The sequence below is a fragment of the Salvelinus alpinus genome, chromosome 5, assembly GCF_045679555.1.
Source record: "Salvelinus alpinus chromosome 5, SLU_Salpinus.1, whole genome shotgun sequence".
Classification (NCBI taxonomy): domain Eukaryota; kingdom Metazoa; phylum Chordata; class Actinopteri; order Salmoniformes; family Salmonidae; genus Salvelinus; species Salvelinus alpinus.
In genome coordinates, this window is record NC_092090.1 from 1813821 (window position 1) to 1824939 (window position 11119).

Here is an 11119-nt window from a genome sequence, read left to right on the forward strand (position 1 = left end):
CAATGTTTACACTGTATTTCTGATCAATTTGATGTTATTTTAACGGACAAATAATGTGCTTTCCTTTCAAAAACAAGGACATTTCTAAGTGACCCCAAACTTTTGAACGGTGGTGTATGTTGTTGTTGTTGATGATGTTGTTGTTGATGATTATGTTGTTGTTGCAGGCTGGGGGATCAGCCTGGGGACACAGTACCAGATCCACACCTGGAGAATATTCATCCTGGTGTGTATGTTTCCAGCCATCATTGCCCTCATTGGACTGGTCTTCATGCCAGAGAGCCCACGCTTCTTCCTGGAGGTAACAGACTGTGTGTGTGTGTGTGTGTGTGTGTGTGTGTGTGTGTGTGTGTGTGTGTGTGTGTGTGTGTGTGTGTGTGTGTGTGTGTGTGTGTGTGTGTGTGTGTGTGTGTGTGTGTGTGTGTGTGTGTGTGTGTGTGTGTGTGTGTGTGTGTGTGTGTGTGTGTGTGTGTGTGTGTGTGTGTGTGTGTGTGTGTGCAGTATGCAGTATGCAGTATGCAGTATGCAGTATGCAGCTTATTTTTTTACCTTTATTTGACCAGGTAAGTTGACTGAGAACACATTCTCATTTACAGCAACAACCTGGGGAATAGTTACAGGGGAGAGGAGGGGGGATGAATGAACCAATTGGAAGAATCAGGATGAGATTGTTGATATTATGACGACTCAGCAGCCACATATCATTCTGATATTATGATGACTCAGCAGCCAGATAGCATTCTGATATTATAATGACTCAGCAGCCACATAGCATTCTGATATTATGATGACTCAGCAGCCACATAGCATTCTGATATTATGATGACTCAGCAGCCACATAGCATTCTGATATTATGATGACTCAGCAGTCACATAGCATTCTGATATTATGATGACTCAGCAGCCAGAAAGCATTCTGATATTATGATGACTCAGCAGTCAGAAAGCATTCTGATATTATGATGACTCAGCAGCCACATAGCATTCTGATATTATGATGACTCAGCAGTCACATAGCATTCTGATATTATGATGACTCAGCAGCCACATAGCATTCTGATATTATGATGACTCAGCAGCCAGATAGCATTCTGATATTATAATGACTCAGCAGCCACATAGCATTCTGATATTATGACGACTCAGCAGTCACATAGCATTCTGATATTATGATGACTCAGCAGCCAGATAGCATTCTGATATTATAATGACTCAGCAGCCACATAGCATTCTGATATTATGATGACTCAGCAGCCACATAGCATTCTGATATTATGATGACTCAGCAGCCAGATAGCATTCTGATATTATAATGACTCAGCAGCCACATAGCATTCTGATATTATAATGACTCAGCAGCCACATAGCATTCTGATATTATGATGACTCAGCAGCCACATAGCATTCTGATATTATAATGACTCAGCAGCCACATAGCATTCTGATATTATAATGACTCAGCAGCCACATAGCATTCTGATATTATGATGACTCAGCAGCCACATAGCATTCTGATATTATGATGACTCAGCAGCCACATAGCATTCTGATATTATGATGACTCAGCAGCCACATAGCATTCTGATATTATGATGACTCAGCAGCCACATAGCATTCTGATATTATGATGACTCAGCAGCCACATAGCATTCTGATATTATGATGACTCAGCAGCCACATAGCATTCTGATATTATGATGACTCAGCAGCCACATAGCATTCTGATATTATGATGACTCAGCAGCCACATAGCATTCTGCCTCTCATAATAAAACAAGAACTAAATCCCACTGCTGTGTTGTTTCACACAGAGTTGAAACAGTTGAAACATCTCCCCCAGGCCCTTTTACATGGTATTCTACACTCTTAGAAAAAAGGGTTCCAAAAAGGTTATTCGGCTTTCCCCATAGGATAAACACTTTTGGTTCCAGGTAGAACCCTTTTTGGTTCCAGGTAGAACTCTTTCGGGTTCTATGTAGAACCAAAATGATTCCACCTATAAGCAAAAAGGGTTCTCCAAAGGGTTCTCCAAAGGGTTCTCCAAAGGGTTCTCCTATGGGGACAGTTCCTACATGGAACCCAAAAGAGTTCTCTCTGGAACCAAAAACGGTTCTACCTTGAACTAAAAAGGGGTTGTCCTATGGGGACAGCTGAAGAACCCTTTGAGGTTCTAGATAGCACCTTTTTTCTAAAAGTGTAGCTGTATATTCCAGTCGCTACATGTGATAGGCTGACAGATGTTTCTGTCTGTCTCTGTCAGAATGGGAGACATGACGAGGCCTGGATGATTCTGAGACAGGTCCATGATACCAACTGGAAGGCCAAGGGAGAACCAGAGAGGGTGTTCACGGTGAGTACACCACCGGTCAAACCAACAACTCTCCTCTAGTACAGTCAACCAGAGAGGGTGTTCACTGTGAGTACACCACCGGTCAAACCAACAACTCTCCTCTAGTACAGTCAACCAGAGAGGGTGTTCACTGTGAGTACACCACCGGTCAAACCAACAACTCTCCTCTAGTACAGTCAACCAGAGAGGGTGTTCACTGTGAGTACACCACCGGTCAAACCAACAACTCTCCTCTAGTACAGTCATGAGGACCATACTCCAAGTTCAATCTAATGTTATATAATCACTATTAGTTCAATCCAATGTTATATAATCACTACTAGTTCTATATCAATATAATGTTATAGAATCACTATTAGTTCTACAACAATATAATGTTATTTAATCACTATTAGTTCTATATGAAGATACTGTTATATAATCACTATTAGTTCTATAACAAGATAATGTTATTTAATCACTATTAGTTCTATATCAATATAATGTTATATAATCACTTAGTTCTACAACAATATGATGTGATATAGTCTCTCCTGTCCCTCCTGTCAGGTGTCCAACAATATAATGTTATGTAATCACGTAGTTCTACAACAATATGATGTGATATAGTCTCTCCTGTCCCTCCTGTCAGGTGTCCAACAATATAATGTTATATACTCCCTATTAGTTTACAATATGATGCGATATAGTCTGTCCTATCCTTCCTGGCAGGTGTCCAACAATGTAATGTTATGTAATCACGTAGTTCTACAACAATATGATGTGATATAGTCTCTCCTGTCCCTCCTGTCAGGTGTCCAACAATATAATGTTATATAATCACTTAGTTCTACAACAATATGATGGGATAAAGTCTCTCCTGTCCCTCCTGTCAGGTGTCCAACAATGTAATGTTATGTAATCACGTAGTTCGACAACAATATGATGTGATATAGTCTCTCCTGTCCCTCCTGTCAGGTGTCCAACAATGTAATGTTATGTAATCACGTAGTTCTACAACACTATGATGTGATATAGTCTCTCCTGTCCTTGCTGTCAGGTGTCCAACATCACGACTCCTAAGACCCAGGAGGATGAGTTCATTGAGATCCAGAGTGACACTGGAACAGCCTTCCAGCGCTGGACCGTCAGACACACCAACCTCCTCAAACAGGTAACATCTGGACCATCAGACACACCAACCTCCTCAAACAGGTAACAGCTGGACTGTCAGACACACCAACCTCCTCAAACAGGTTACAGCTGGACTGTCAGACACACCAACCTCCTCAAACAGGTAACATCTGGACCGTCAGACACACCAAACTCCTCAAACAGGTAACAGCTGGACCGTCAGACACACCAACCTCCTCAAACAGGTAACATCTGGACCGTCAGACACACCAACCTCCTCAAACAGGTAACAGCTGGACTGTCAGACACCAACCTCCTCAAACAGGTAACAGCTGGACCGTCAGACACACCAACCTCCTCAAACAGGTAACATCTGGACTGTCAGACACACCAACCTCCTCAAACAGGTAACAGCTGGACCGTCAGACACACCAACCTCCTCAAACAGGTAACAGCTGGACCGTCAGACACACCAACCTCCTCAAACAGGTAACAGCTGGACCGTCAGACACACCAACCTCCTCAAACAGGTAACAGCTGGACCGTCAGACACACCAACCTCCTCAAACAGGTAACAGCTGGACTGTCAGACACACCAACCTCCTCAAACAGGTAACAGCTGGACCACCAGACACACCAACCTCCTCAAACAGGTAACAGCTGGACTGTCAGACACACCAACCTCCTCAAACAGGTAACATCTGGACCGTCAGACACACCAACCTCCTCAAACAGGTAACAGCTGGACTGTCAGACACACCAACCTCCTCAAACAGGTAACAGCTGGACTGTCAGACACACCAACCTCCTCAAACAGGTAACAGCTGGACCGTCAGACACACCAACCTCCTCAAACAGGTAACAGCTGGACTGTCAGACACACCAACCTCCTCAAACAGGTAACAGCTGGACCGTCAGACACACCAACCTCCTCAAACAGGTAACAGCTGGACTGTCAGACACACCAACCTCCTCAAACAGGTAACAGCTGGACTGTCAGACACACCAACCTCCTCAAACAGGTAACATATAGGAGCCATTTCAGGGAGGAGCCCCAACCGGGAATCAATCAGCATCCAGCGAATGTCAACACAAAACTTCAGACACCAAGAGATCCTAAACCCTAGGAGGACGCTAGGTTATGGATTTAGATTGCTACAATACATGTTCTTGATTCAAAATGTTAGAGAGTTTGTTGAAAACTGTCAATAACACTGCTGATAAGAGTGTGTTAGACTGTCAATAACACTGCTCATAAGAGTGTGTTGAAAACTGTCAATAACACTGCTCATAAGAGTGTGTTAACTTCTTGAGAATACAGGGGGTGCTATTTTCCCATTAGCATAATTTGCTCTACAGATTAAACTGCCTCTTATTCAATTATTGCTCTTACTATATGCATATAAATAATACCATTGGAAAGAAAACAATCTCTAGTTTCTAAAACCGTTTCAATTTTGTCTCTGAGTGATACACAAGTCATTTGACAGCACTTTCCCTGACCAAGAAGTAGAATGCAAGAAGTCTATGCTCGCTTCAACGCTCTGCCTATATATGGTCATGACCCCTATGACCAGAAACACACTTCATTCGCCTTCCTCTGGGTGTCAAGAGGACGTCAGAGGAGAAATTCTTTGTTTATCTGGTACTGACGTGAAATAAGACCTATTTCTTTGGCGTGACCGACAACTTCCGGTTTTCTGATTCGCACGAGTTGGAGCTGCGATTGTGTACTGTTTTGCTGGCGTTATGGATGAAAACTATCTCCGTGTCGAATTTTGTTTGATACATGTGACCATATCATCGTAATGTATGTTTTTTCAATATAGTTTAATCAGATTATTTGAATTTTTTCGGGAGTTTTGTGGTGTTCCGTTGTCTGATTTTATTTACGTTTGAGAGATCCGTGCCACTCGACCAGTACCTGTGCTAAATGGAGTGGGAAAGGAACAATTCTGAACGGAACCAACGACTCATCTTGACAAAGGACACTTTGATCAACATTCTGATGAAAGATCAGCCATAGTAAGACCCAATTTACGATGTTATATCATATCTGTTGTGCATGTGAACTGGCCGTGGGCGCCTAGCCGAATCTGCCTGGTATAGCTATGCTAATTTAGCGCTACATTTTGTTTTCGTTATAAAACATTTAATAAATCTGAAATATTGTTTGGATTCACCAGATGTTGGGCTTTCAATATCTGTACGCTGTGTATTTTTCTGAAATGTTTTAAGATGAGTAATTCGTTATATGACGTTGGTCTCTGTAATTGTTCTGGCTGGGTCAGCACTATTTCAGATTGCAGCTGCAATGTAGAACTGTGATTTATACCTGAAAAATGCACATTTTTCCCAAAAAAAACTATGCTATACCATAAATATGTTATCAGACTGTCATCTTATGAAGTTGTTTCTTGGTTAGTGGCTATATATATTTTTATTTAGTCGAATTAGTGATAGCTACTGACGCAGGAAAAAACTATTGGGAGTAAAAAAATCGTGTCCTTTGCTAACGTGGTTAGCTAATAGATTTACATATTGTGTCTTCCCTGTAAAACATTTTAAAAATCTGAAATGGTGGCTTTATTCACAAGACCTGTATCTTTCATCTGGTGTCTTGGACTTGTGATTTAATGATATTTAGATGCTACAAGTTACTTGTGACGCTATGCTAGCTATGCTACTCAGTGGGGGGGGGGGGGTGGGGGGTGCTACCGGATCAGGGTTGGTGACTCGTGAGAAGTTAAACTGTCAATAACACTTAAACTGTCAATAGCACTGCTGATAAGAGTGTGTTGAAAACTGTAAATAACACTGCTGATAAGAGTGCGTTGAAAACTGTAAATAACACTGCTGATAAGAGTGCGTTGAAAACTGTAAATAACACTGCTGATAAGAGTGCGTTGAAAACGGTCAATAACACTGCTGATAAGAGTGTGTTAAACTGTCAATAACACTGCTGATAAGAGTGTGTTAAACTGTCAATAACACTGCTGATAAGAGTGTGTTAAACTGTCAATAACACTGCTGATAAGAGTGTGTTGAAAACTGTCAATAACACTGCTGATAAGAGTGTGTTGAAAACGGTCAATAACACTGCTGATAAGAGTGTGTTAAACTGTCAATAACACTGCTGATAAGAGTGTGTCTGAACCAGGAGGATGGTTTGTGTTGTTTCTTCTCCAGGTGATGCAGAACGTGATGTCACTGGCAGCACCAGACCTCAGACTGCAGGGTCTCTTCCTGGCTATCGTCTGGTTCACCATGGCCTTCAGGTAAACAAACAGTAGTAACCTTTTGTTGTGAGTTTAACAATTCAACAAATCCCCCTGTTATTCCGTCAGGTGCTCCTCAACCAACACAGGAGATATCCAATCCAGTGAAAGCTATCCAGATGGTGAACGTCTGCATATCTAAAACTAACACGTGATAGCTTGCTACTTGTCGAGAGCACTGTTCAGTCACTATTGGACGTGTCAATCATGACGGGTTGACTGTTACTTCTGTTTCTCAGCTACCACGGACTGTCGGTGTGGTTCCCCGACATGATCAAGTACATGCAGTATGAGGAGTACGAGTCCAAAGTGAAACTCTTCCATCGAGAACGAGTGGAGCGATTCCACTTCAACTTCTCCCTGGTCAACCAGATCCACAAAGAGGGAGAATATGTCCACGACAAGTATGTCACAGTGATGACACGATGGGATATTTTGACTGGACAACTAGTACGTTACAATGTTGTCAGACGTCTCCACTGAAGCAGGGCTGTTCTCTCTAAAAAAGACTTGTGCTATCTCTCGTCTAGGTTCATGGATATAGAGATTAAGTCTGTGAAGTTTGAAGATTCCCTGTTTGAGAACTGCTACTTTGAGGACGTCAGGTCGACCAACACGTACTTCGAGAACTGCACCATCAAGAACACGGTCTTCTATAACACAGGTAGGTGTTATATCTGTGCAACGATTCTCAATTAATTTGTCCCTGATTCAAGCGCCACAGAGAGACCAGACAAGGTTGTACCTGTTCACCTTAGCCATTGAACCTCTTTCTGAGACTATCTGGATATGTGAGGTGTATTATGGATGTGATGTACAGTGCATTTGGAAGGTATTCAGACCTCTCAAATGTTTTCGCATTTTGTTACGTTACAACCCTATTCTAAAATGGATTAGAAATAAAAAAAATCCTCATCAAAATAAAATACCTCATAATGAGAAAGCGGAAACATGTTTTTAGAAATGTTTGCTAATTTATAAATAATAAATACCTTATTTACATAAGTATTCAGATTCTTTGCTATGACACTCGAAATTGAGCTCAGGTCCATCCTGTTTGATCATCCTGGAGATGTTCCTACAACTTGATTGAAGTCCACCTGTGGAAAATTCTACACATTTGAAATGATTTGGAAAGGCACACACCAGTTTATATAAGGTCCCACAGTTGACAGTGCATGTCAGAGCAAAAACCAAACCATGAGGTTGAAGGAATTGTCCGTAGAGCTCCGAGACAGGGTTGTGTTGAGGCACAGTTCTGGGGAAGGGTACAAAAACCCTTCTGCAGCATTGAAGGTCCCCAAGGACACAGTGGCCTCCATCATTCTTAAATCGAAGAAGTTTGGAACCACCAAGACTGTTCCTAGATCTGGCCGCCCAGTCAAACTGAGCAATCGTGGGAGAAGGACCTTGGTCAGGGAGGTGACCAAGAACCTGACTCTGGCAGAGCTCCATAGTTTCTATGTGGAGATGGGAGAACCTTCCAGGAGGACAACCATCTCTGCAGCACTTTCCCAATCAGGCCTTTAAGGTAGAGTGGCCAGACGGAAGCCACTCCTCAGTAAAAGGCACATGACAGCCCACTTGGAGTTTGCCAAAAGGCGCCTAAAGACTTTCAGACGATGAGAAACAAGATTCCCCTGTCTGATGAAACCAAGATTGAACTCTTTGGCTTGAGTGCCAAGCGTCACGTCTGGAGGAAACCTGGCACCATCCCTACGGTGAAGCATGGTGGTGGCAGCATCATGCTCTGGGGATGTTTTTCAGCGGCAGAGACTGGGAGACTAGTTAGGATCGAGGGAAAGATGAACTGAGATAAGTACAGAGAGATCCTTGATGAAAACCTGCTCCAGAGTGCTCAGGACCTCACACTGGGGCAAAGGTTCACCTTCCAACAGGACAACGACCCTAAGCACACAGCCAAGACAATGCAGGGGTGGCTTCGGGGACAAGTCTCTGAATGTCCTTGAGTGGCCCAGCCAGAGCCCAGACTTGAACCTGAACTCACATCTCTGGAGAGACCTGAAAATAGCTGAGCAGCAACACTCCCCATCCAACCTGACAGAACTTGAGAGGATATGCAGAGAAAAAACTCCCCAAATACAGGTGTGCCAAGCGCTTTATACCCAAGACAAGTCAAGGCTGTAATCACTGCCAAAGGTGCTTCAACAAAGTACTGAGTAAAGGGTCTGAATAATTAGGTAAATGTGATATTTCCATTTTTTAATTTTAAGACATTTGCAAAGATTTCTTAAAACCTGTTTTTGCTTTGTAATTCTGGTGTATTGTGTGTAGATTGACCAGGGAATTAAAAACATATTGTAGAATAATGCTGTAATGTAACACAATGTAGAAAAAGTTAAGGGGTCTGAATTCTTTCTGAATGTAAATGAGATGTGGACATTGAACATAGCACAGATCCCCCTTATGATCTCATTTGTCCTTTATCTCTGTGATTGGCAGACCTTTGGGAAGACTCTAAGTTTATAGACTGTCGGATGGAGAACGCCACGTTTCTCCATCCGAAGAAAGGCTGCCATCTGAACTTCCAGGAGGAGAACGACATTGTCATCTACATGGTCAGCTTCCTGGGGAGTCTAGCGACACTGCCAGGCAACATCCTGTCAGCCCTCTTCATGGACAAGATAGGAAGGATCAAAATTATAGGTGAGGGAAGTGAAGACACGTATGTGGCTCAATGGGAAAATAATCAATGGTACAAAACAAACTGAAACTATGGCAGCAACTCTGAAATCATTCTCTCTCTCTCTCTCTCTCTCTCTCTCCCTCTCTGTCTCTTTCACTCTCTGTCTCTTTCCCTCTCTGTCTCTTTCACTCTCTGTTTCCCTCTCTGTCCCCTCCCTCTCTCTCGGTCTGTCTCTCTCTCTCCCTCACTCTCTCTCTCTCTCCCTCCTCTCTCTCTCCACCAGGTGGTTCTATGCTGATCTCAGCAGTCTGTACGTTCCTCCTGCTCCTCAGCTTCAGTCAGGGGGCAGTTATATTATTTCAGTGCCTTTTCTACGCTACCAGCGTCGCGGCCTGGAACGGACTGGAGGTTATCACAGTAGAAATCTACCCTTCTGCTAAAAGGTACAGAGAACCACAATCCCAATCCCCATGTCAATGTCCTGGTATCAGACTGATGTCAGTGTCAGTCATGATGAGGGATTTAGGTGGTCTTTGGAAATTGTGAATAATTGAAAGAGTTTTGTGGATAAATACTATAAACCAAAGGTTTTCAGGCTGTTTGAAATTGAACCAGGTAGTTTTTACTCAGACACCCGTGATCCATTGAAAACCTCCCGACCCACCGGTTGAGAACCACTGTTGTAAACTGTCCTTTAAGCACCCGTCCTAAACCCACCGATGTCTGTACCTTTCTCTTCCTCAGATGCACAGCGTTCGGAGTGCTGAACGGTACCTGTAAGCTGGCAGCCATTATTGGCAGCGTCGTCTTTGCCAAGTTCATCGGCATCACAAAGATCGTCCCCATTTTCCTGGCGTTCGCAGCGCTGGCCTGCGGAGGTCTGTTGGCCACTAAACTACCCGACACGCGGGAGAAGATCCTGGAGTGAAAACAGACAAACATCTACGGCATCAAGGGTTGTAAAATTCCTGTAACTTTCCACAGGTTTTCAAAACATCTTGGTTGGAGGACTTCCTGCTTAAACGTGGGGATTTGGGGAAAGTTAGTGGAATTTTGCAAACCTTTACAACGTCACGGCCAAATAAAGCTGTCTGTACATATAGAGTGGTCCAGTTGGGAGACTTCCACATGTGATGTGAGCTGTGTGTGTGACAGAATAAGGGGATGGGCTTTCTGTTCCCATGGGGATGTAAAGAACGAATGGTACCCTCATCAAGACTTGTCACCATTTTACATTGTTTGAAATTGTGTTTCTCTTCTGTGCACCTTAAAATACCACTCCCCCATTAGTGCAGGACAAGTCACTCTGTATTTGGTATGTTTTAAAATGTGTTTTAAATTATTTTAAATGAAAATGAAAGAATAGGAGAGATGAGGAATATATCTACTTGGAAGACGACAGCCAGTTGAACCATGTTGTGCTTTTGATTTGAAACCAACAGTTCAGGAAAGGTATTGGGTTGACATTCGGGTTGGAATTCAACGACGGCTAAGGTTTCAACGGAACGCTATTGTACGATTCAGAACCAATTTCCCAGTGTCCTTGTTCCATTCCATTTTGTGGTAAGAGCTTTCATCCAGGGCAGCCAGGTGTTTGAATTGTCCTTGTTCCATTCCATTTTGTGATAAGAGCTTTCATCCAGGGCAGCCAGGTGTTTGAATTGTCCCATTTCCTCTTTGCCCTTAACTTCCCAGCTGGTCATGACACTGAATGTGGTCCAGAATCCCCTC

The 11119-nt window shown here is 43.0% G+C and overlaps 1 protein-coding gene across 1 annotated transcript in view; it reads left to right on the forward strand.

Moving 5' to 3' along the window:
• The window catches only part of sv2ba (synaptic vesicle glycoprotein 2Ba), a 30170-nt gene extending 19518 nt beyond the window's left edge, over positions 1-10652 (forward strand). Inside the window, exons 4-12 of the mRNA XM_071400171.1 lie at positions 168-301; positions 2261-2350; positions 3390-3503; positions 6653-6741; positions 6981-7145; positions 7272-7405; positions 9205-9408; positions 9672-9831; positions 10133-10652. Of these exons, the coding sequence (XP_071256272.1) occupies positions 168-301; positions 2261-2350; positions 3390-3503; positions 6653-6741; positions 6981-7145; positions 7272-7405; positions 9205-9408; positions 9672-9831; positions 10133-10316 (1274 nt within the window). The 3' untranslated portion in view covers positions 10317-10652. The remainder of the gene's footprint in view (positions 1-167; positions 302-2260; positions 2351-3389; positions 3504-6652; positions 6742-6980; positions 7146-7271; positions 7406-9204; positions 9409-9671; positions 9832-10132) is intronic.
• Positions 10653-11119: the final 467 nt, after the last annotated feature.